This window comes from Harpia harpyja, chromosome Z (genome assembly GCF_026419915.1).
Source record: "Harpia harpyja isolate bHarHar1 chromosome Z, bHarHar1 primary haplotype, whole genome shotgun sequence".
Taxonomy (NCBI): Eukaryota; Metazoa; Chordata; class Aves; order Accipitriformes; family Accipitridae; genus Harpia; species Harpia harpyja.
Window position 1 is genome coordinate 3,089,118 of NC_068969.1, and position 26,197 is coordinate 3,115,314.

The 26,197-nt window shown below is 38.3% G+C and overlaps 1 protein-coding gene across 11 annotated transcripts in view; it reads left to right on the top strand.

The window, feature by feature from the left end:
• Window positions 1-5,715: 5,715 nt before the first annotated feature.
• The window catches only part of TAMM41 (TAM41 mitochondrial translocator assembly and maintenance homolog), a 37,045-nt gene continuing 16,563 nt past the window's right edge, over window positions 5,716-26,197 (top strand). For 9 of the 11 annotated variants that reach the window (XR_008233391.1, XR_008233392.1, XR_008233393.1 and 6 more), the window contains exons 1-7: window positions 5,716-5,909; window positions 7,275-7,454; window positions 9,203-9,295; window positions 14,804-14,954; window positions 17,255-17,400; window positions 19,617-19,782; window positions 21,990-22,052. Coding sequence is in view for 8 of the 11 variants with exons in the window: in XM_052776255.1 (XP_052632215.1) it covers window positions 5,772-5,909; window positions 7,275-7,454; window positions 9,203-9,295; window positions 14,804-14,954; window positions 17,255-17,400; window positions 19,617-19,782; window positions 21,990-22,052 (937 nt within the window). In the remaining 3 variants the exon portion in view is untranslated. Of the gene's footprint in view, window positions 5,910-5,934; window positions 6,199-7,274; window positions 7,455-9,202; window positions 9,296-14,803; window positions 14,955-17,254; window positions 17,401-19,616; window positions 19,783-21,989; window positions 22,053-26,197 lie in introns of those variants that run through there. The other 2 variants (XM_052776259.1, XM_052776256.1) reach the window with 2 other exon arrangements.

Consider the following 26,197-nt stretch of genomic DNA (forward strand, 5'->3'; position numbering starts at 1 on the left):
TGATTGATTGTAACTGTTGCCTGGTAATAATCTCTCAGCAAGAGAAGGGTAAGCTTTTGTATGGTAGTGACTGAGCTAGTTTCAGCAACAGGTCTAGAGGAGACACCTAGAAATATCCAGCTATTTCTCTATCCTTCTTGGAAAATAATCCCTTGGATACCAATGAGTCACAGGGTCACAAATAAGCTTGGGGGGGGGGGGGGGGGGGGGAGGCTTTACTAACAAAGTGTAACAAATAGCACACATTCCCTAAACGCTTCCAAGTGGTTTCACACCTCAACCTCTTCAAAACTAAGCAAAAAGGTTTGTGTGTCACCTCCCTCCCCACCCCACTTTGCTTTGTTTAGAATCAATATTTTCCCTTAGAATCCACAGGAGGTCATTCAGATCTGATACAGAAACAGAGGACACCTGGTGGTGTTTAGTTGTTAGTGTATACAAACAGCAAGCCAATTCATACCTGTGTGCAGCTGCACCAGCAACAATTAACATAATCCATGCTTTAAATAAAAAAAAAGTGATGGAGAATTTAAAATAACATAATTGCAGAAATACACAGAAATTTAAAACAAACAATACGATATGAGTTACTGATTCCAGTTACTGCCACTATTTTATGAAGATTACTCTGTATATAGTTATGGTTACATACACAAGAAGTAGCAACTCTATGATGATAGGAGGCTGCCACCTCCAACAGACACATGCTATGGAAAAGTAGGACAGATTCCCCACTACTGAAAAACTGAAGGACACAAAGTTGTCGGTTTTGTTGGTGGAACATCCACAGAGGCAAGAAAAGAGGAAGAACTGAATGAGCTTATTCTTGGGAAGCAGTATTGCCACAAGTGAGATACTTATCACCACATAAGCCACAACATTTCTGACGCTGTGGAGAAGAACCACTGGTCCGTACAGAAGTGCACAGAGGAGCTGAGCTCAATTCTAAACTGCCAGATCAACTCATGGATTGACAGACTGTAAGTATTCAGATTTCCATATTAAGTTAGTGAAAAATTGTTATTTTTAGCTGAAGATGCTGTTATTAAGATAACTCTCTGAATATCTGACACTGAAACTTTCTATAATATGATGCTTAGCATTTGCTTTGAGCTGCATATACCACTTGGAATTCAGACACTGGGCAAAGTCATCGTGTGTGAGACTCCTGAAGTCCAAGGACCTAGAGAACACAGTGGCAAAGTAGAAACAAAAACTACACCTGTATATAAACTTTCTAGTTATGTGGGGGCTGTTCAAAGTATGCATTTTATTGCCAGTGGCAAAAACTGAAATAAGAGCTGAAGGTCAAACTGTTGCCATGCTCTCTTATGAGAAATACACTTCAGTAAGTATCAGAACTTACTTGGCTAAAAAATAAGGAATAAAATCAACATGACTGTGCAACATACAGAATATTGTACCCTTTCTTACACAACTTTAATGCACGGAATCAATCACAGCCAAGATTCTAAGTGAGAAAATTTTATAAAAAAACCCAAGTACTTGCATCTTTTGAACCAGCACTGTCAACAGAAGAAGAAATCTTATCATCTCTCTTGCTTGTACCAGCACAAACATGTGTGGTAAAGCACACCGGTGACCTGGTTAAAACTAGACTGGTTTAAAAAAAACCAACCAAACCATAGTTGGTTTTAACCCACATCAACTCCCCAATCTGTTCTGATATGCAGCCACGCAAACACCTACACTGATAGAAGTGGCTAGAAGAAAACTGCTCCCTTCAACAGCAGTGCTGGCTGAAAGTGTAAATGAGACTTAAGACCTTCTGGTGTTTGCAGATTTTCTTACCAAAGTTAGCAAAGCAAAAGCTAGACTGAAAAACAGATTAGAGGCCAAGTTCAAGATCAGTACGAGACATAAAATAATTTTACATAGACTTTAAAATAAGCTCTTTATAGACTGAAAATTTTGTCCCAGATCACAAGCTATTAGTCTCAAAACTAACTGTGCTATTGGAAAAAAACCCCCAACAATTTAAAGGTCAGTAATAGGTACAAGAAACAAACTTTAGATTTAGCCTAAAATACGTAAAAGCCAGTTGAGGAAATACAGCAAAGAACACAGTTGTAGGGAAATTGGAAAACAAGGCCTTTAAGTTATATGAACAAAATCCACCTTGGAAGCCTCAAGGAGAGGTTCTGAGCTGGTAAGAAAGATTGAGATGGACAATTCCGCAATACTCAAGCAACTTTGTTCCCCAGATTTTCCTCTAATACTGTTGTGGTTTAACCCCAGCCAGCAACTAAGCACCACACAGCTGCTCACTCACTTCCTCTCCACCCAGTGGGATGGGGGAAAAAAAAAAAAACCCAAAAACTCATGGGTTGAGAAAAGAACAGTTTAACAGGACAGAAAGGAAGAAAATAATGATGATAATAACAACAATAATAATAAAAGAAAAACAAGCAACACACAATGCAATTACTTGCCAAACGATGCCCAGTTAGTTCCCAAGCCACAATGCCCCCAGGCCAATTCCCCCCAGTTTATATACTGGGCATGACATCACATAGTATGGAATACCCTTTGGCCAGTTTGGGTCAGCTGCCCTGGCTGTGTCCCCTCCCAACTTCTTGTGCCCCTCCAGCCTTCTTGTTTGCTGGGCATGAGAAGCTGAAAAATCCTTGACTTGGTATTAAACGCTACTTAGCAACAATTGAAAACATCAGTGTGTTATCAACATTCTTCTCATACTAAATCCAAAACATAACACTATACCAGCTACTAGAAAAAAAGGACAAACCTCTATCTCAGCCAAAACCAGAACAAATACACAAATATTCAAGAAAAAATGCTCCAAATATCTTATTCCCCCTCAAGAATTTGTTCTGTTACCTTAATTTTAAATATCAGCCAACAGTATAACAACTTCCTTCTGAAAGGTTATTAGTCCGTACATTTTCAGACAAGCTTTCCCTTTTTTACTTATTTATTAGAATAAGTGCATTCTAGATCAATACTATCCATAAAAATATATTTCATGAGCTTTTATTTTTCTCTTGATTTTATGAAATTAGACTTACTTACTCTAAGAAGATGGAATAAAAGTTACCTATTTTTCAGAGCTATGGATTTAAGACTTCCAAGCAAACAGGCATCATAAATTCAGCAAAGTAAATCCATAGATACATAGCAACCTTTCACTTAGCTCTGAGCTACTTCCAATTTAGTTAAGCTACTGAATGCAATTTAAAGGCAGGCTGGGATAGGGGGATGTTCCTTATTAGCTAATCATTTCCATTCATAACACCTTGCCTCAATTAAACATTTTTATACCTTCTCCTTACTCATGCTTTCCTCTAGATAATTCTAACAGTGAGCTCTCTTCTGATCATCTTTTTAATAAAATTGATGATGGAGAATTATGGATCTCTTCTTTTCTTGAGTTTGCAGGTAGCTATAAAGAAGGCGAATAGAGTTCAGAAAATAAACTTCACCAATAAGTGAGTGTAGATATTTGAAAGCTTTCTCACTAAACTTTCTAAGTGGTGACAAGAAGAACTAGTTGAGCAATACCAGCTACTTATACCACCTTTCTTTGTCGGCTAATTTAAATTCTTAAATAATTAAATTAAATTGTTTACTAACCAGACAGGATTTTACCAGTTATACCAGCATGCAACAAACACAGTGCCACAACTTAAAGGTGACTCTTTTAAGTTTCAGCAAATATTCTAAAAATGGAACATTTAGTAAATTTATTCACACTGGTGCTTGAGAATGTGCCAAATTAGTACAACTAATTAAAAAAAACTATATAAAGCCAACACTTAAATGTGTGAACTATCATCTAATATAAATTGCACCCCAACATTTTAGTCAGGATGACGAATATCTGATAGTACCCCCAAAATTTTTCGTTGGATAATTCCATAAATTGTGTTTTAGAGTTAGATCCTCTGTCAAAAGTAATGCAAACTCTTTTGCTAACCTAAGCAGTAGGAAAGAATTTTAAATGTGAGCTCAACAAATCTACTGCTCTTTATATTGTGTGCCATGAAGTATTTAAATGATAAATATTAATTAATATAGATTAATATAACAATTAATATAAATATATTAGTAATACAATTAATAATTAAAATACTTTTACTACGGAAAGAACAAGGTGCATGATCTGATCTATGACTAGTTAAATCAGTGCAAAGACACTACTGGGTACTGAACTACAATCTTAGCGGAAAGCAAAAGTCTCCAAACTCCAGCCATAGTTGGACCTTTGGGACCTTATTATTCAGAATAGTAAAAATCCATTTAGTTACAATGTGATTATTTCTAACGTAAACACACATTCCTTTTAGCATGCTACAGTTTCTCCTCTGAAAGTGAGTATTTAGAGTGGAGACCTCAGAAGGGAAGGGTCCGGTTGGCTGAGTCATTTGATGTAGAAAAGCTCAGAAGAGTAGAGGTCTGATGGAGTTTTATGGTGGCACCCGCCTCACATAGTTTTATATTATTTGCCACCAGAGACAAGGATTGTTCTCTTGCCTCAGGTGCTCCCTTCCAACATTCCTAATGGCGAGGTTCACACACATGCTAATTCATCATATGCTAATTATCATCACAAAAACAATTGTATAGATGGTGACTTAACTGCGTACATCGAACTGCGTTTTCTGTAATAGAGAGTTACAGATCCTTTCATATGCTTGTTTCAAGCAGACGCTATGAGTCCAGTGATGTCTAAAGACCTAATAACGTTTGAAATTTAGTGCAAGTATAAAATTTAGCTTGGCAATGCCTCAGACTGGATGCGACCTGCCACCGTTTCCTCAGAACAGTATACAGCATAAATAGGGTATGTTGAAAGCCATAAAAGCAAGGAAGATAAAATGTGATCTTTGGGAAGACAGATGCAGGGAAGCATAAAATCATGAGGAAACGAGATACGCTTCAATCTCGTGAGACCTTTTTATACATTTAGTACTCTCATTGAGTTAAGTTTATTATGTAGGACTTGAAAATTAAAACCAAGCCAGGCTCAGCATGAGGAGAATGTGAGACAATTGCGAGCACAAACGTGATGATGAAACGCTGTGGGCTTTCTGTTTTCGTAGCACGGGGGATGTGTGAAGAAGTATAAAACCGGCGACAATTCCTGAGGGAAGCCCCGAATCAGTACAAAATACGGGGGGGGGGAGAAAAAAGGAGGAAAAATAATCGAAGAAGGGGCACTGAACTGCGATGACGTAAAAAAAATAAAGTGAAACGGGTGTGGGGGCCGGGGGAAGACTGGAAAATTAAACCTATCCGCTGAATATAACCTCGCTGCCGCTGCTCAGCTTAACGGCCCCTCCTGGCTCGGTCCGGCCAGCACAGCCTGAGGAGGAACTCAGCCTGACACGCACCGCAGCCCGCTCCCTGACACCTCAACGGGCCTTACCGGCGGGAACGCGCCCTCCCGGGGCTCCGGGACACCGAGAGAGGCGCCGGGCGCGGGTCGTCGCCGCCGCCGCCGCCCGCCCGGAGGGGAGCTCCCTCAGCGGCCGCAGGGAGCCGCCGCCGCCGCGGGCGGGAAAACAGCCGCGGCGGGCGGGCGGGCGGGCGGCCGAGCCCCGCCATCCCCGCGCCGGACGGCAGAGGGCGCTGTGGGCCGGCGCCGCCGCCCGCTGCCGGCTGCGGCCTCTCTTTCCCGCGCCGCCGCCGCCGCCGCCGCCTCCTCCTTCTCCTCCTCAGCCGGTGGGCGGGCAGAGGCGGCGCGGCGGGAAGCCGGGCCGGGCCGGAGCGGTCGCTGCCCGGTGGGCTCCATGGCGTTGCCGGTGCTGTCGAGCTCGGGGGTGAAGTTCCGGCGGGTCCTGGCGCACTTCCCTCAGGAGCTCAGCCTGGCCTTCGCCTACGGGTCCGGAGTCTTCCGGCAGGCGGGGGCCTCGGCCGGGCACGGCGAGGTGAGCGCGGCGGCCTCCTCCGGCCCGGGCCGGCCCCTCGGAGCAAACCGCCGCCGCGGTGTGTGGCGGGGGTAGGCGGGAGGGCCGCCGTGGCCGCGGGCCTCGTGCGTTTCCGTTACCGGCGTGGAGGCGGCCTAGCGCGTTAGCTGGAGCTGCCTCCGGCCCTGCGGTTGTGGCTTGTGCGCGAAAAGGGGCTAAAAACTCCACATCCCTCACCAAATCGCGAGTGAGCGGGGCCGGTGTCCCGGCCTGTGCCGAGGTGGGGTGTCCCGGAGGGTCTTTGATGCAGGTGTGTGGTTCAGGTGCCCCGTTAGCCTCGTGTCTGCGGGCTGTGGGTCAGAGCTCGTTTGCTGGTGGGCTTAAAAAAAGAGTCGCAGCTTGAGGGTGACTTAAGCAAAATACGTTGCCACGCTGAAGTGGCCTTCTTGGTGCTTCCTCACCGTTTGGAGGCCAGGCTGCTTGGAAATAGCCATTTGTTTGTGTGTCTGTCTGTATTTGACCTTTTAAAAATTGTTAATAGGCAGTATTGCTCGCTATGACTTGCCTATTAAGCACTCCCCACAAATGTGACTTTGGATGTGTCTCATTTTCCTTTCTGAAAAGAGAAAAACAGAGGATAATAAGAATTTCAGAGCGCTAACAGCATCTTATCCTCACACAAAAGAACGGGGTGGGGGGGGGAGGGTAGCTAACAGACTATCTTTTCAGTAGTATTAACTGATTAGCTAAGATGCAGCCCAGAATTAGTAAGCCACAGAGAGAGGTCGGCCTAATGAATTTGAACTAATGTCACTCCAGGTATTAGTTTGTTGTAGGTATGAGCTGTAAACTTTCAGCTTGTCTGTGTGCAGGGAATGTGTGGACTGATTTCTTCAGAAAAGCAGGGCATGCGTTATATTTTATAAGTCTTTGGAGTTTGGATTGTTTTGTTGGCAAAAGCAAGTGAATACACTAGAAGTGAATTTCTTGCTGCCAGCTCTGCCCGCATCTCCCAATTCATGGTCTCGCGTATTAGCAAAAGTCCTGTTCGTTAGCAGTTTAAGCTGTTATGCCGAGCTGTGAACTAGGACGATGGAGATCTCATCATGTGCTCCCCTGTTTTGGAGGGTTGAAGTTTGGTCCTGTAGCCAGGTAGACCAGAAAATTTTGGACCATCTCTGCTAGACTGACTAGAAAGCATGCAACTTCATCAGAACCTTTAAACTGTATCTGACATTAATGCTTGTGTTTTGGATTTATTTTTTTTTTTACTCATGTGAAAAATGATTACCTGGAAGTTTGATACTATGTATATCTTGGATTAATATGATTAACATTTGTTGCTTCCTGACATATAAACCCCAACGGTTTTCTCCTTATCCACAGAACAATATGCTGGACTTTGTGTTTGCTGTTGATGACTCTGTGACCTGGCATATGATGAACTTGTTAAAGAACAGGAGTCATTATTCCTTCCTAAAACTTTTTGGGCCAAAACAGATAAGTAGTATACAGAGCTATGGAGCAGGGATTTACTACAATACTTTAGTGCCATGTAACGGTAGGGTAAGTACAATTACTTTGGGTAAATTAAGTCAAATGTTTGTGTGTGAAGTATTGAAATTATTAGCTTAAAGCAGATTTCTGTGCAGGAAGCAAATCTTGTAGATTGTAACTGATACTTAACTCATGGTATCTCCAATGTTTATGTCTCAAAAGTGTTTCACAAACAGCGTATTAATTAAAAAGCAAAGAGAATTTTTTTTTGTTTGGAATTTACAACTAAAGCACATCAGAAACTGGCTTTATATTCCTTATTACTTGCTGTCTGCCAGTTTTGGTGGTTGTAAAGTGTATCATGGGGAAACAGGGCCTTAATTACAGCAGTTGATCATGTAGTAATAGTAAAGTGGATCCTTATGGTTTGACATAAAATGCAAATATTTAACACAGCAAGTTGGAATTGACATCTGTGCTGTTCAACAGCTAACATCCTGACCTGTGAAGCTTGGGTATAATTAATAGTTCTAGGTAAGTAGTACTTGTCCAGCAAGTCCTACTCCTGCATCTATGGGTGGACTGTGTTTGGAGGAGGAGTGCAGATAGGAGTCAGGGCAGGGAAACACTGTATCTGTCTGTCTTGGTGTTGATTTTGAGTAACTTTTGCCATGTGGTGACAAACTGTACATAGGGAAAGCAAGTTCTTTTAAGGAAGATGGGAAATGAAATGGAAAGAAATGAAGGACAGTCATGGAAAAATGCCATGTGAGCAACAGGGCACGCATGGTTGCAATAATGTTGGGTATACGTCAGAATTCTTCATAGAAAGTTGGAGAAGTAGATAAAGTAGTCTATTAGGTACTTGCTATTTTGTTTAAAGGCATCTGTATGAGGCAAGAATTTGGGGTTTAAACCTTGTTCACTTTATGTAAAAAGGGATTTTGGATTTTATTTTAAGGACCGGTGATCTTTGCTATGAAATTCTGTTCTTCTTGGCTCTTTATGCCCTTATCTCATGCTGTAATGACTCAGTCATATTACAGTCTCTGGTCCTTTGTTATCCAGAAATTCTGGAGTTGGCTTCCTTGCTGTGGTGATAATCTTTGGAAACTCAGGAAGTGCAAATTGGTAACAAACCGTTGAAAGTTCATCTTTTTTTCAGTTACATAAAATGAACTACAAAATCACAATTTGTTTTCTAACATCAAAGAGCAAAAGAAAAAGCTCACTGATATACACTCTAGCCCGCAATAATGGTACACATAAATGTGTAGGGGTTTTGTTTATTTTGGATCTCTGCCAAACTATTTCTTGAGTGTTTTCAATATCATAAAGGATACTGTGGATTATGCCAACTATTGTAATGTTTGGCTGGTACAAAACTGATCGTAACCTTTCCAAAATCTTTTTATGAACAGTTGTATTTTAATGTTCAGATCTCTTCAGTGTCAATGTCTGTCTAGACTAGGTTTTGGGGGGATTTAAAGTCTTTTGCTTTAGTGATTGATGCTGGAGTGACTTTATTGTAACTTTGATTCTAGAACGGATCTTAAAGACTTCTGTGCATTCCACTTTTTTCTTTTTTTTCCAGAAGTTTGCATGTAAATAGGAATTATTTTTTTTACCTCCTGTGTTCATTAAAACATTAAAATGTTTTAAAAACATTAAAATGTTTTATTGTTGTGCATCCAGTTTTTTATTGGACGTGTGTGTTCCTTAGAATTAATGACAGTTGTAGTAAGTAGTAAGTTTTATGCAGTGGATATGGTGCAGGTATATGGTTTTTCAAAAGCCTTTATTTTGCTTTTTTCCAGATGATAAAATATGGTGTAATTAGCACTGATACCCTGATTGATGATTTACTTCACTGGAAAACCCTCTATGTCGCTGGACGCCTCCAAAAACCGGTAACTGTTAGTCTGTTCAGTTATCTGTCTTGAAATGCAGAAAATTACAGGGCTGGAAAATTATCAGGTTTAGTTTTAACTTTAACTGTTAAGGATCTATATGTGTCAGTACTGAACAAATAATCTGCTCTGATTTAGGGGTCTAGTCCTAGAGGGATAATCTCTCAGAAAGGAAGTGAAATGTAGTCCTTAGTGATATTCTGTGTTACGTGGAAAAAAACCCTGAAATTAAGTATATTAATCACAGCTTTCTGCGTGTAGTAAATCTTGAATAACTGGACTATATTAACTCAGAGTCCCTTTAATGTTAAATGTAATATTTAGCTTTTATAACAAATTATAGCAGTCACCAAAATTTAACACAGTTAAATAATGGAAATCTGTAAGGATGAAAGCTGCTTTGCTGTGCAGTTACTGTCTAGTTCATTGTATTGTTAAAGTATCTATAACTGACCAAACCATGTGTTACGCATGTTGGCATGTGTTACGCATGTTGGTTTTTCTCCTCCATGTTTGTGTCACAAAAAATAGGTCTTTGCTTTGCCATGAGTGCCTGACTCAGTGTGCTTTCAGCAGATGGCAGCAGTGCTGTTAAAATCTCTTAAGAGGGGAGGGGAGGGGAGGGGGAAGGAAAAGAGAACTCTGTTCAAGTCTCAGAACAGAAGTTAATTATGCTTTTAACTAAAAATTTGGGGTGAAAGTTTGAATAGATTGTCTCAGCACTACTGGCTTTTTTCTATCTCCAGAGACATATTATAGCATGATACAGGTTAGAACAGCTCTTGTCTTTATAAAGAGCAAAACTTAATACATTGAGAAAAATTAACTGAAGGAAGAATTCTGAATTCCACACTAACAATGAATCGTGAACATTTATTTTCAATGTAACTGCATTTGCTGCTGCTTTGATTTATTTTAGGATTTTTCTTCATCTTAGTATATATAAATTGTGCTTTGTATCTTTTGAGTAAATTCAATGGGAGTACATACTTGCGCAAGATGGCAGAAGTTGGTATTTTTTTTTGGTTGCTAACAAGACAGCAGAGATATCTTCACGCATATTTATTTAATAGATAAAAGAAGAAATTGGTCCGTATTATTTTTATAAAACTTACAGGAATATGCATTGAGGAAAGACTGCAGGAGTTAAACTAGAATTTGACTGAAAGATTGCTTGGTGAATGTTTAAACTGTCTCTTTGTGTAGAATCTATGAAATCACTAACTGGGATTTTGAGCGTTATACCGTGTTGACCAAAAATGACCAAATAATTTGTTTAGATCTGTTGTATGGGTTTCAAATGTCTGCTGGTTCTGGCTTCACAACTGATTTGATGTTTTGATATATATGTTGTAAGCGGTAGTGATACAAAGCTGGTTTTACCTCCTTAAAAATGTACAATAAGCTGCTAGAGCGTGTCCAGAGAAGGGCAACCAAGTTGGTGAGGGGCCTTGAGCACAAGTCTTATGAGGAGCGGCTGAGGGATCTGGGGTTGTTCAGTCTAGAAAAGAGGAGGCTGAGGGGAGACCTTATCGCTCTCTACAACTACCTGAAAGGGGGTTGTAGTGAGCTGGGTGTTGGTCTCTTCTGTCAGGTGTCTGGAGATAGGACGAGAGGAAATGGCCTCAAGTTGAGGCAAGGGAGATTTAGGTTAGATATTAGGAAAAATTTTTTTACTGAGAGGGTTGTCAAACATTGGAATGGGCTGCCCAGGGAAGTGGTTGAGTCACCATCCCTGGAGGTATTCAAAAAGCGAGTGGACAGGGTACTCCAGGGCATGGTTTAGGGGGCATGGTTAATGGTTGGGCTCGATGATCTTGAAGGTCTTTTCCAACCAAAATGATTCTATGATTCTATGATTCTTTTAGAGGGGACACAGGGTTAGGTTTGTTTTCTTATACGCTGTAATCTCTTACATACCGTTTGCCATTTGTGTTAGTTCCGGACACAGTTGACTGAAGCCAGATTAATATTGTTGAACAGTTTGTTTGGGAATTTTCTCCTCACTCTCATATAGAGGAGGAAGAGCTCAGTGCCCTTCTGGTGTGCCATTGCAAAGTTGTCACTCTCTGAGTGAAAGCTGTCCAAACTATTCTAGCACATGAGCTAAAACATTTGCTCTGGCTTGAAAATCTTGGCTTAATTTGCAGTGGAGGTTTTGTTTCTGTTATAAACTGGTTGCCTTGACCAAGTAATCTTTCCAGAATGTTTGGCAGAATAGATGGAGTTTGGAATTGCCGCTTAGAAACACCAACTTTTCTTCCCAGGCTTCTTTGTGTTAAGTTTATTGGCTTTTCATCCTACATGAAATTTATAACACTGATTAGCTAAATTCCCATTTAACTGCATTGAAAAATTGAATAAACAAATAAACTTAGTTGTAATTTTTCCATAACTGACAGGTTTCCTGAAAAAAAAAAAAAAAGAAAAAGCTGCTGTACCTAAAAAGTAAAATAAATAAGAACAAGTAACACATAATTTGTTTTCAGAGGAGAAAGATTTTTAAAAGCATCTGAAGTATTACTGAATTTTTTTTAAACATAGAGTGTAAATAATTGCTTTAGTGTAAGCAGCTATATTTTGCTTTAGTGTAAGCAGCTGTATTTACTGTTGTCCTGGAGAAACTGTTAAGAGAAGGAAGTGTTTAATAAATTGAAGTGAGGTGAGAGAGAGAGAGGACTATGAGTAGTATATGGAAATATCTTGTACTTTTTAGAGCGGTCTTGGGAGTTTTAGTTTTTTTATATTATAAAAATTCCCACAAAGGAGTGACAGAGCACATATTTGTTTACAGAATTTTTCCAGTGTCCAAATCTGTAAAAACATTTTTTTGAAAGAGAATGGAAAAATCCTCTTATCGTGATATTTAGCAGAGTGTGCATGTGGCTAAACGGTAAACTGGAATAGTGCTTTTGACACCTTTCATTCCATAATGAAATTTTCTTTGTGTATTTTGTTTGTCTGTAAGTATCTTTATTTACACATGCCTGCAGTTTCTTATGTATGAATTTCCTAGCAGCGATGGTAGTACATTTCCTGCTTTAAACTGTTGTGATGACTGAGGGTCGTGCTTATTTATAAAATTGAATATATCCCTCATTTAAAATATTTACAATTTTAAAGTCTCTACTGTTAATCGAATTCTCTGTATACTGTAAAACCAGAATAAATTGGCTGCTTCTCTCCCCCTTATGTGATATGGTACAGTGAATAGTTCTGATCATAAGTCCTCTGTACTGTGAGAAAGCCTTCCTTGACTTTGGTCTTCTTTCAGATTTACCCCAAGAATCAACATTCATCCTTGTCATACCTGGGTGATAACTATTGCACTCTGTCTTCCTGGGAGATTTCTAGCTATCTGAACTGTTTAAAATTTGTTCATAAATGGTATCACTACTGCAGTGTTTCAGGTGTTCAGGTTTTGAAGCCTAGTATATTATTTCCTTTTGAAAAAATTCTGGTTTATGTTAGGGAGTATTTTTAGCAAAAGAGGAGATTATTCCTTTTACTTCACTACAGCAAGTCCATGGTCTTCCATGAGGAGGAATAGCATCCCTGCCAAGTTTCATGTTTTAAAAGGCTGTAACTGCGGTGTTCTTAAAACATGTCCATAACTTGCTGTTATTTCCAGGGCTAGCCTAAGGTATGAGCAGTTGGCATGACTGCTTTGGGTGCCATGGACTTCTCTCTTTCCTTAGAGTTTCCCTGTAGCAGCAAGTTATGAAAGTACATATAAGTGAATTAGTTGATGAAATTTTAAATATTAGTTTGTCCTCATGACCAGCCTGTCCTGTTTATTGGATCTTATTTGAGCGAGTCTGTATGCATTCAGTAAACTTCTCCCATGGTTTTCAAGGAAATAAAATCTACTCTGGGCAGATGTATGTATTGTATTTTAATGTATTTTATCATTGTCTTTCATTCTAATGCTACAAAATACAAAGTAATTTGCAGGAGAATTTAGGAGGAATTCTGAAATGCTTGCTTGTGCAGTGAACTCTTTATTTTTAAACTGAAAATCAAAGAAAGGAGAACATCCATCAGCAATCCACCCTGGACCAATTCCTGCCTATGGTATAGATTTGATGTTAGGCAAACCCATGCTTTAGTGCAAAATGATTGAAACAAGCAGCCTGTATACTGTTGCATTCACCATCATATCAAAATGAGATATTGTTCCAGTTTTATCCCTCTTAAAGATTTCACCATAATTTAAAAGTATGTTCTGAATATAGTATTGGCCAGCCATGACATTGCTTTGTCAATGTTCTTTCTATAAGAAGAATTTTGTGTGGCAGGTATGTCTGATTCTCATACTTTCTTTACTGAATCCGGGTTTGGTTTTTTTAAATTTTTTTTCCTTCATTAACAGAGTATTTACGTTCCTAAAGGAAAATATTTACTTGAAAGGATACCTCAGCTGTTTCAGGTTATATGTGGGGACAGAATTTCAAGTAATTCTGCAATTCGTTTGTGTGTGAATGGGCTTTTGGGGAGAAAAACCAAGTTGGATATGTTTGTTCATAACTGCCAGTGGGTTTGCATTTTAAGGTATTCTAAGATAAACCAATATTAAGAAGCTGCCCTTTATAAGCAAGACAGTATTGCTTAACCAGAACACTTGAAAAAGACAGAAACTCACAACAAGCAGGTATTCTTGGGAGAGTTGTTTCTGAAACAGCGTAGTTAGCCATCTTGTAAACCAGGGTGACTTCATCTGTCTGAATATAGAAACATATTATTATAGAACATTAGTTCTTACTGAAGATCTGCTTTTTATTCCAGTGTATTTCCATATCCTAGGTGACTGGATTCTGTTGCTGGTCTTGAACAGTTTGAAAGTGTCCTAAAAATAAACTATTCTTTGTGGCACGTAGAAGCACTCAACTTCAGTGATCTGTTCTTCATGTATATGTGAAGTTCCCATTGAGTTCACATTCTGCTCATACAAAGTGCAAAATAAAGCCCTGCTTCTTCTAGGAGGACAAGTAATGTCTAAGAAACTACTTAAAGCATATGATAGAGGAGTACTCTATTTAAAAAAAAAAAAAAAAAAAAAAAAGAAAAAAAGAATATGAATAGGAAAACTTGCCTTGTTTTCTGGTATTCCATTCTCTTTCAGTGTGACAGTGGTCTTTTTTTGTTATTGCATAATAACATATGGAGTATTTCTGTTGATGCATTCATATTTACTGTTTTGATTAATCCTAAATTTATGAATATGAAAAGGTAAATAGCTCTTCAGAGGTTAGCTAATGGCTGTTGCTTATAGCAGTTCCAAACCTTTTTGTAAAAATAGCCTTCTGTAGCAGGCTGTTAATTCTTAAAAAGATGTCACTCTCCCACTGTGTAAGCAAAAAGGGACACTCTCATCTTTATTGTACCATAATAATAGGATATAATCTTAAATAAATTTCTTATTTTTCATGTTAGATTGAATAATGTTTCTAGCTCCATCCTCAGTAGCACTTTCCTGAAGTCCTTCTTCAAATGACTCTGCTTTTTCAGGTGAAAATACTGACACAGAATGAGAATAGCAAGCTGCAAGCTGCTCTTGTTAGCAATCTGAAGAGTGCAGTCACAGCAGCCTTTCTCATGTTACCAGAAAGTTTCTCTGAAGAAGACCTCTATATGCAGATTGCAGGACTCTCCTATTCTGGTTAGTATATGGTGTCTAAAGTCTCTGAGGAGAAAAGCTGTAGTTGGAGCCATTGTACCACAGTAGGAAGTCTAATGTATAATAAGTCATCGGCTCTCTTGCTTTGGGCCTACACCGTTGCATGCTCCAACAACTATATTTTAATGCTGTGTTACGTAACACCTTGGAAAGACTAACTGTGCTTATTCATAGGAAATAGGTATAGGTACATAAGCAAAACTTCTTATATGAACAGCTAAGTATGGGTGATTGAATAGGGTGAATTTTTTTTTTCTGTTTGTATGGATTGTATTTTGGTTTTAACTCTACAAAACTTTGGAAAAAGATTTTTCTTTCCACTCTCAGTGTAATGTTGATTCATCTGATAGTCTGACCTATACTTTGTTATCTCTTACTTTTTGAATGTGCTGTGTTTAAGGTTCATATTCAGTTAACTTAAAGATCCAGATTATGATTCTTCAATATATGTTTAACACTCACATTCTGCTTGGTATTGGTTGACTTTTTTTTGGTAAGAAAATTTCCTTCTTTAGTTATGAAATTGATATGAATAGGTGTGGAAAAAAATTTAAGAAATTACTCCAAATGACTCTTCAATACAAGACTTAATTGTTACAATTTAATTCAGCATTGCTCTTTAAATGTTGATATCCTTAATGAAATCACTATGAACAAGTATGGTTGGAATTGTACTTCACACAGCACTTTCTTTGCTCATATAGAAACGCAAGTTTGGCTTTAAAAAAAAAAACCCCGCAGGTAGGGTTTGTAAGCTGCAGCTTGGTTCTACTGAGGAGTGCTACTGTTCTTTGCATAGTACTTCTCTGGTCAGTTTAGATTGCAACTTGTTCAGCTTTTCTTTAGCAGCTTTTTTTTCTTAATTGTTACCTGTTTGAAAGTGACAGTAAAGAGGGTACTGACAGTGGGATGGGATGGCTAAGGGTTGCTAACCAGGGATATTTGCGACAGGGCTGCATACCTGCCCACCTGAAACCTGTCAAGGAATGTCATTAGATTCTTGGTGAGCACTTGTGACCAAGATACTTTTTTATATATCCTTTGAAACAGTGCAATTAACAAAAAACATGGGAGATCAGTTACCATGCTGTAAGATGTTGAAATTGGCTCTGCTTTGTGAACAAAGCTAAAGCAGTAAGACTCCCAGTTGGGAATGTTCAAGAAAAAAGCTGTCAATTACATGTTTGTGGATATTTTATTTTGCTGCCATTTTGTTAAGTCTTAAACTTTTCAGAGGGTATACTAGTAGACAAAATTTATGTGTTACTCTAATCAGTCTCCTTGGAGACTGCTGAAAAGAGTTGTTCATGCTTTAATTTGGAAAATGTTTATCCTTTTACTTTTTTATGCATTTTTTTTTTGAGAGCAGTGAGTCAGTACCATTTATATGGGAAGTGTTTGTTTTGTGGCTTGGCATAAATGAAAATAAACTAAGTAATGCTAGCAAGTTGCCACCTTGCAACAACATTTATCTCCTGAACGTGGGAAGTGGGAAAATGAATTGATTCAGGATTTTGTTTGTTGCTATGTGCTGCACTGAGCCTCTAGCTCCTGCTTGGTAACACTGGAAGCTACCAGGGTAGTACCTAATAGAGATACATGAATGCTCTATTACAGACCTCACTGTCTTTTCACTTACTCTTTGAAGCTTTTCAGTCATGTATCATAAAAGAAAGTGTCAATGTCAGTAATGTAACAGCGGTGCTAAAAGGAGTTACTATTTGAAACTACTAACAAAGTAGTGGCTAAGAGAAAAGGGCGATACTGTGATCTTACCATGACTGCCATTAGCTGTACTTCAGGTATTGCCCTTGAAGTGCAGAGACAATGCAAATTATTTTTCTTTCAATATTGGAAAATTGAAGGTTATTTGTTTCTGGATACAAAGTATTGGGTCTGGTCAATTTGTTCAGTAATCTGTTGAAACTGATGTATGGTTGCAAAGAGTAGAACTGTGTTACTCCTGCTTTTGAGTCTGAACTTGACAGCTGGAACTTTTTTGTTGTCCAAGTGAAAATGTGGACTCCTGGGTTGATGACAGTATAGCATATCAGAGGCCACATAACAATTCTGAATCTTATTTTCTGTGCTTGAAGGTATTTGAATAGTATTTTTTGACTATTAGAAGGTGAACCTTTTTGTGGATTATATAGGCATTGGTAGAATTGGAGAATAAAGTTTTAGATGACGGCTTTGTACTATGTTGGTTTCTGTTATGTTCTCCTTCTTTGAGTTTTTGGTTTTTTTCCTAATGAATTAACTGTTTCTCTTTTCTTGACTAGGTGATTTCAGAATGGTAATAGGAGAAGACAGATCGAAAGTGCAGAACATAGTGAAACCTAATGTTCCCCATTTTCAGAAGCTGTACAGTAACATATTACAGGACTGCCCTCAAGTGGTATATAAGCACCATCTGGGAAGGCTAGAGGCAAGTGTTCTTCAAAACATTTTTAAAACAAGCAACTGGAAGTGCTTTATCACATTGACAGAAGGCAAGAATTTATGCCATGTACTAAGGAGAGCAGTTGGAGTCACTGTACTTGCTATTTGTTACGTCTCTGTTGTTTAGTTAATTCTGCAACCAGAAGACTTGTCTTAAATACCAGTCTCTGCATATGTAGTAACTACTGTTCATTTTCTTTGAGTATGGGCACAGAACTAGAGCCCTAGCAAGGGAACAAGAGAAGATAATTTTAAAACATGTGTTCTAATGACTACCATATGGAAACAACAGTCTAGGAAGTGATGAATAAACATATGGTTTGCGTTAAGAAGATTAGGCCATAACCTAGAGGTGCAACTTTCTGCGAGCAAAAACTGCATCTCACAAAAAAAACGTAGAGTGCTAGTTATGAGATCAGTTGACTAAACCCAAATGAAATTCTGCCATTATCTTTAAATACCCATACTAAACCAATTTTTTCCTAGTATTTGGGAAACGCGTATCCAAAATGACCAGTATTTTCAATTCCATCTTTCTGGCATAAGGTATAAGTGTAACATTGCAATTAGGGGAGAGATGCCATAGTCAGGGGTCCAATAGCAATTTTTCCTCTTGTAGTATGCATGTCCGTGTGTGAACGTTCAAGTATGATATACATTTCAACATGAAGTTACAAGTAGCATGGGTTGTCTCATGGCCATGGGTGTTTCCTTATCCTCAAGTCACCTTGGTAATTATCTCATGAATGCCTCCTTTTAGGACATGTCTTTGTTAGAAACTGAAGTACAGATATAAGCAAGCTTGTGTACAGTAAACAATTTTACTGCAACGCTTTGGAGTACAGTGTAGGCGAATCTGTATTATACTGCAGCTGTCTCCATGTTTTCTTAATCAGTGTGCTTTTGAACAGTTTAGTGGAAGAAGTATTTAAATGAATATTGAAAAGAATCAGTAACGCCTTCTCCAAGAAAATGGCTAGTTAGAATAATACTTCCTGTTGTGTTACCTTTAAACAAATCCTAGTAGCATACTACAAACATGTTGTTGGATAATAAATCTGTCCATAATTCCATAATAGTCATTGAGTCTGTTGATTAAATGCCATCATTTTACTGTTGTTTTTGAGCAAAGTGCTTTAATATTTTATTCCTCATACCTTGGTCTGGTTTATGGCAGTTATTCCCCACACTGAAGAGGATAACTGCTATTGGGAGTGGTGTTTCATGCAGAATAGAAACCCCTTCTCCAAGTATACGTCTTCAAGAGTTACAGAGAAAATTCTTTCTTAAAAGATTCCTCAGAAACAATTGAAGGCAGACACTAGTTCTTACAGTTCTGGTTCAGGCGTGGATTCCTCCCACATAATGTTAAGAGCCTGCTTGTTGTCGGCTTCCTCTGTAGTCAGTGGGTGATTCATCTGGATATCATTTTCTCCCCATTGACTAAAGGGAGTGTATAGGGCAACTAGACTCCTGTCTGATGTCTCCATGGACTGTCTAAAAAGTTGTGTGGGAGGAATTGAGCGTTTCATATTTTCCTCCAGTTTTGGAGAGATCTGCTCCATTATGCATTTTTCAGTATTTGTGCTTACATTTTGTATAAATGTGTACAGGCCTGCATGTTGGTATCTTTGTATTCAAAAAAGGGTCATTGAATTTCTGATTTAGATTGGAAAATGTGGAATGAATGTTTCCTTCAGATTATACAAACCAGATGTGGTTTGAGTTTAAAGCAGAGAAAATGTTTTTCAAACTAAACTTGAAATGTGTGTGTGTATAGTTTGATTATATTCAGGCAGAAGAAACTGAGCTAAGTGGTCTTTTGGGAACTTTTTTTTTTTTCATTGTAGTGTACTTATATTTTTAAAGGAAATTGATAGAGCAGAAATTATACAGTTTCAATGAAAAGTTGTTTGCAGAGGCAGCAAGATCATAGGTGTACATCAGTCTTCCCTTGCATAAAAATTAACACCTTTGCATTGAATTATTCTTCAGGTTCGGGGCTGAGATACTGCATTTCCCAGTGCTTGGGAAGTTTTCATTAGCATTGTCAGTGACATTTACAAGTGAAATTAATCGTGTTCTTTGAGGTATTTATCAGAGGTCAAAGATAGCCAAAAGACTTTTCTGACTTCTTTGAATAAGAGAACTTACTTTATTAACACTGAATGTTTTTACTGTCTTGTTTTTTATAACATTCAGATTGATAAAAGTCCAGAAGGTCAATTTACGCAACTAATGGCTTTGCCAAGGACTCTGCAGCAAAAGATAACTTCTCTGGTAGACCCTCCTGGAAAAAACAGAGATGTGGAAGAAATTTTACTGCAGGTTGCCCATGACCCTGACTGTGGATTTGTGGTGCATCAAGGTAGGCCTAGATCAGTGTCTGTAATCTCCTTTAAGACATGATAGATATATGGATTCATTGTATATGTTCTTCTAATTCAGAAGGATGATTTAGAGAGAAGGACAACGAAAACAAGAGATTAATCATCACATACACTCCTAAAAGCATGGGTTTGGATTTGTTTCATTGCGGGCAGGTTATCTGAAATACTAGCAAATAGAATTTGTACTGATATAGAAAGATATGTTGTGGTTTGGGTCCTGAAAGAAGTAGTCTTTAGGAATTAGTGTGGCCTGCTTAGACCATCTAAACTCTATTTGGGATTCTTATATCTTCAGGATTTCATTGGCTGGCATAACTTCATCTAAATACTAAGCTATATATCCTACCAGTCATACATTGCAATGCTAAGTTAATTTTCTGGCTTGCTGACATTACCCTTCCCAATCATCATAGTTAGTCCAGATACATGAGCTCTGGCAGAGAACTGCAGCTTTGAGGGAAAAGATTGAGGTGCTTCTCATCATCACAGCTTCTCTGAGGCAAGATGGTGTCATACGAGCAAATTAAAGCTAATGCTGCAGACATCAATGTTTTATTATACTGCAGAAAAATGAAAACGTTTAGTACTTGAAGAGTCCTTTGCATCTTTAAGAACTTGACACATCTTAGTTCCAGGTGGCCAATTTTGCAAGCTCCTCGAACACAGCAAAAACTCCCTAGATACCTGACAGCCGCTAGACACTAGCCAACTGCCGAGGGGGGTCTTACACTGATTTCTGTTTGGGGAAATAAAGCTCCTGAATGTTGCAGTTCTCCATTGACAGTGTAGGATGGATGAATTGCACCTGGACATCAAGGTGTCCAGCTTCTTTCATGTCAGTCTATGGCAGCTTCTATGCTGCTGTGGCTGGACTGCAACAGTAATGTGATAATAGTTGAATCTGGGAGCAGGAGTTGCAGTGTTGTGAGCTGCATATAGTTTTAGAGCTCTGGGTTGTTCACCCGGAGCTAGCTATCCTTATGGTTGTATTTATGTAGGGTGTTGCAGGCATGGCTGTGACTGTGGGCTGTGCACAGTGGTACAGCAGTTCAGTATCAAAAGATTGGATAGATTTAGTCTTCTCAAGCCAAGCAGTTTATACTCTTAGGAGAACAAATCAAAACCCCTCTCTCACTTTTGTGGCCAAAAGATTTTCCTAATTTAAGAATCTAGGTAAAGGACAGGACAAGCCACTTGGTAAATCCTACAAGACAAAGCTGATTACTCAAGCTGAATTGCATTGTCTCTAGGTATTTTACTAGCTCAACATGATTTGTTCCCCTCCCTACCAGTACCCCACCAAATTATTTTCCGGTGGAATATTGTATCCCTCTTACTTATTTGTGGATTTCCCTAAGCTTTGTTCTTCATTATAGAAGTAGCTTTGAAAGAAGGATTTAAAAATAATATTTGAAATTATATTCTACATTCTGGGTAATGCAGAAGAATGACTTTCAGTTTGCAAGACAACTCTGGGACTGCTGCATTTCTACATTTTTTAGTAAAGTACAGTAGCTTTGTTCTGCACATATCAGTATGCTTGTATACGTATGTGTTAGAACAGATAAAACTTAATACTTCCCCCCAAAAATTTTTAATGTTTTATATACTATTCAGTTTAATACCTAAGAACCACTGGACAATGAGAACTGAATGTGCCATAGTACAAAGTGGTAAATGAGCCTTTTCTCCATTTAAAAAAGCCAGACAAACACTGCACAATATAGGCATCTCTGCTTGATCAGAGAAGTGCAAAATCCCAATTTCATACTGAAGTAAACAATGAGTATAATTTGTTCTGCTCTAGAAAGTTAATATACCAGCACTTAGATGAAACAACTCTGAATCCTTTATGACTAGTCATCTTAGTAGAGAAATAATGGGAACACAAATAAATTAATTTGATCAATTCCTACTGGTTGTTATTGGTTTTAGTATTGATTTGGGTTTTTTTTTTCCTGTATGTTATATATAAGTAAGTTAGAATAGCTTAGAGAAAATTTTCAATTAGTATGACAAAGCAGAACAGTAACAAACTTTCTCAGCTTAAGTGTATGTTTTACTTTCAGACTGGCTTGGTTGTATAACTGGAAAAATATTTAACTTTTTTGTGTATGCTGGAGGATAAAAAAATCCCCACAAAACTGCTAAGATGGGTAACATCTGTGTGCTTTTCTATCTGCAGGCATTTCAGGAATTGTGAGATCTTCCAGTATAGTGCAGAGTGCTAAAACCATACTAACAGCTGGTAAGAATGTGTGTGATTTCTGTCAGCATAGGCCTTCTGATTTCACAAAGTAAAAATTGTAGGGCCCCAAGACTGTCTTGTTACAAGAGTTTAAAGAATAAACTTTTTGAGTGTCTAATTGAAAGCACCTGGAAAATGAAAGTAACATTTAAAGCAGAAGCTTTATATAACTATCGAGAAATTGTAAAATGCCAAAAGGAATTGGAGTCTATATGACTCTTAAACAAACAAACCCCCCAACAACCCAAAAGTAACAAAAACCCAACTTCTGACTTCAATTTTATCTTATATGTGGGCCAGATTTGCACTACTTCTGCTCTTTTTGTATTAAAACCCAGAAAAAATTACTTTATAATTCACTCTGGCTTTCTACGTGTGAGTGGATCCCTAAATGATCAGTACATAGTATTGGTGTGTTATGTAGACTGTAAGGTTATTTCATCATAAAATAAAGGAGAGGATGAGTTTTGAGGGAGAGAGCTTTGACAGGAACCGATGTTTTCCTCAGGCTCGGAAGACAGGTGTGTCTTTGAAGACATCATGTATTTCAGACTGAGCCTATACTTGGTGACCGTTGGATATTACTGTAACTCTCATACTTCAAAATTAATTACTTTACAAAAAGAGTGTTACAAAGTCAATGTGAGAGAAGGTGTAGAAGGGAAAAAAAGCACTCGCTTGTATAGAAACATGGGAAAACTAGATGCTTTTCAGCTATCAAAGTCTTCCTAACTGGATGAAAGTTACTGCCAGTTACATAGGTGAAGCTTCATCCTGTTTCCTGAGTTCTGGAACAAATCTAACTTTAAGGTGACCTGATTTTCACATTTTAAAAAGCTGAAAGCACTGCAGCTTGATTTAAAAGAAGGACTTAAGACCTGAGCCTTAATTTACTTAAAACTCTGATCGGGGATAGTCTTAATTCCTGCAAAGTGAAAAGTCCTTGCTGCTTGCATGAAGTTGCTCAAATAATTTTCTGAACTCATTCATACCTATTCCTAATTCTTCCACAAAAGCAATTACATACAAATGATGCCATTACTAGTTTTAAAAGCAGCTGTATAGTTTCCTACTGAGCAGTCCTTATCCAGACTTCTACAGCTGTTGTTCCCTTCCCATTTAGAATTAAAGTTGGTGGCTCCACGTTATGCTTCCTACCTCCTTGTAAAGAAACACAAGTTGCAGTGTTCAGGACCATTAGTGGTCTGCTGAGTAAAATAAGCAGGAACAGTTGTACTTTTTATATGTTTCTGTTAATAGTCTAGTTCTATTAACTGGAAGAAGTCTGACAAAACTATTGCCTAACTTTGTTTAGTAGCTGGAGGAGACTAAGGACACAGCTCCATCTGAGAAAAGCAAATTTATGTTTTGTACGAGTTAGGTGTATTGCAGGTATTAGTTTCTAATGTAATGTTTCCAACCAAATAGGTGACATTTTTCTTACAGGGTTTGTTGTCAGAATTACCTGCTAGTGGTAAAGGCTTCTGCTGTAACATGCCTCTTTTAGAAATACTGGCTATAACCTATCTGTTTCTAAATCCATGAAGAGTAGACTTTGTAGAGTGAAATAATTGGAGGGAAGTGGTCAAAGACAGTTACCATCTTGAATTCAGTGCTTGTGAAAGTTAGCAGTCTGACTGACCTGTGGAGCAAAGCTGTTTGTGTGTAACTGCAAGAGTATGAATAAAAATAGTTAAGCTTTGTGAGATTATTTATGCTCCCCTTCTGTCTGTTCTGCCAGACAGAAACTCACTTCTGGGTATTGTTAGCTCCTTTTGTGTGTCATGCAGTAAATCACTTACAGCCTCTATTGTTACTAGGACTTTTAGGGGGTCCTAATGCATCTTTTAGTAGGGCTTGTAATTTTTACTGTGTTTTCTGTTTTGTGCACCTGAAACTAGGTATTTGTGAAATGCCTTTTCGTTCCTTTGTCTTAACTGCTTTTTGGTGTATATGTAGTTGCTTTTTTTTTTTTTTTTCCCCTTTAGAACAAACTCTAGTTGTCTTCTAACCAGCCAGTTACATAGAGTAACACTTATATCTAAACCCATGTATTTTCTACTAGTGCTTTTAGTGTTGAAAATGCATTTTTTGCGGTTTGATTCAGGTAGAGCAAAGCAATTATGATCCTTTGCCTCAAACACAAGCCAAATTTGAGCAAGGAGGCTTGGGAGAGTTTAGTTTTCTTACTTTTAGCATAATGTAGTTTGTTTTATTTTAACTGTATTTATGCATTTCTGCCAGAATCTGGCCAAAACCATTAGCAACAGAATTCAGGATTGATCTTTTGGGGTTACTCACAGATTATGTGCTGAGGGAAATGAGTTAGATTTGGAAAAGGACCGTTTCTGGCATTTCCTGACCTCTGAATGCTGTTTAATGAATGCAAAGCTTGCCTGTAGAGCTAACCTTCCTGAGCACTGCTGTGCAGGCCACCCTGGCTGGAGAAAGGGTGTTCTGGTGCTTCAGTTAGGATCAGGAGTGTTTCTGTAATGTGTGCCACTGCACATAAAGTGAGTGTTGCCTCACTTGCTAGTAGGCATCGCCCTGCTTCCCGACAAGCCTGTGTGTGGGCCTTACCAGAGCACCACCAGTTTTGCTCACTGAAGATGGAGAGAAGTACAGAAGTAGTATTTTTTGCAATAAAACCCTACATTGTAGTGCACATTGAAGAAGAAATAAAATTTAACTGACCAGGGGCGTGACCTCAGTATTTTGCAGGTGAGGTATTTGTATGATCTTCAGTGATCTTCCCTGGAATTTAGGAGGGATGGGTTTCCATGGCTTGAGGAGTTAGTTAGGAGAAGCCTTTTGCCTGTTTTTTCTTAAATATTTCTCTCCAAACATTTATGATAGAGTTTATGTTAAATTTTGCTGTATCTTCTAATGAAGATTTTCTCCCAATCACAATTTCTTAATTTAAAAACTTCGTCACTAGGTGGCAGGCATTAATGCTGCTCACCTTGCTTTGCCGTTTCTAGAGGCTCCTACCAGCCAATATTCTTATAGATACATACTGTACAGAGACAAAACATTGTGGCTCCTACATTGAAAGTATTTGTTTGACTCGAGCAAGGAATGTGTATTACAGGAAAGTGAACTTTTAAATTTAATCCCTAAGGATGCTGTATTTCTTTCTTCATTCTTTAACCAAAACTTGTCTAATGTACTGTTCCCCTAAGAACTATTTTCACACTTTCTACTAGAGACTTTAGGAATATGGCTCTGTCCTTCTGCAGTGCTTATGTTAAGAATAGTGAATTATGAAAGAGATTCAGGAAATCGGTGGCTCCATTAAATAAGGTCTGACTATTTTTTCTTGCTTTTCCTGGTAACTTGTACAAGTACTTTTGTCCTATGTCTGCTTGCAAAAGAATTAGTCTTCATTACATGGCCATCATTCTTTTTGAAATGTAATGGCGACACAAAATTATTTCCTTAGCTTATTGTTTTATCTTAACAACAACAACAAAAAGCGAAATGCCTATTCTCTGGTCTGTAGCATGGTAGTCCAATGTACAGCATGTTTCTAAATTAAATGTTAAATCAGGAGTAGTTGTTGCTGAGATGGCATGCTGTGTATTAACATTATTGGCAAGGAGCACAAGCAAAATAAAGAATTTCAACCCATTTAAGAGAACTTTTTTCATCTTTCTCTGCCAATGTGGTTTTAAAGTTGAGCTCAAGCTCTATGTTTTTGTTTGTTGTTAAATGCCCTATTTAGTTTTTGAAAATGTGCCTATGTATTTCTTCAAGTCTGTGGTGAGATTGCCTCTCTGTTTCCCATTAGAGATGGCACCATCATTTGATTTATTTTCCCACATAGCCAGAGTCTGCGTGGTCTTTGGGAACTAACTCTGAAGTTCTTATATTTAGCTCTTCTGAAGGAGACGCTGATACTTCTCTTGGATTTCTTCTTTATATCTTACTAGAGGAATGCTGCAAGTTTTGAAAATTTCTTATAAATAAAATACTATGAATTAAATCATCAGTTGAAGTGATTGTTCAAGATACTTTTAAGTTAGCACAAATGCTTGTAGCTGCTCTGAATAACATTTGTTTTCTTAGAATTGGGATATTAGTATACTATGTCTTCAAGGAATTTTTTTTTTTTTAACTGTAAGGAACATCTTTACATATAAAAT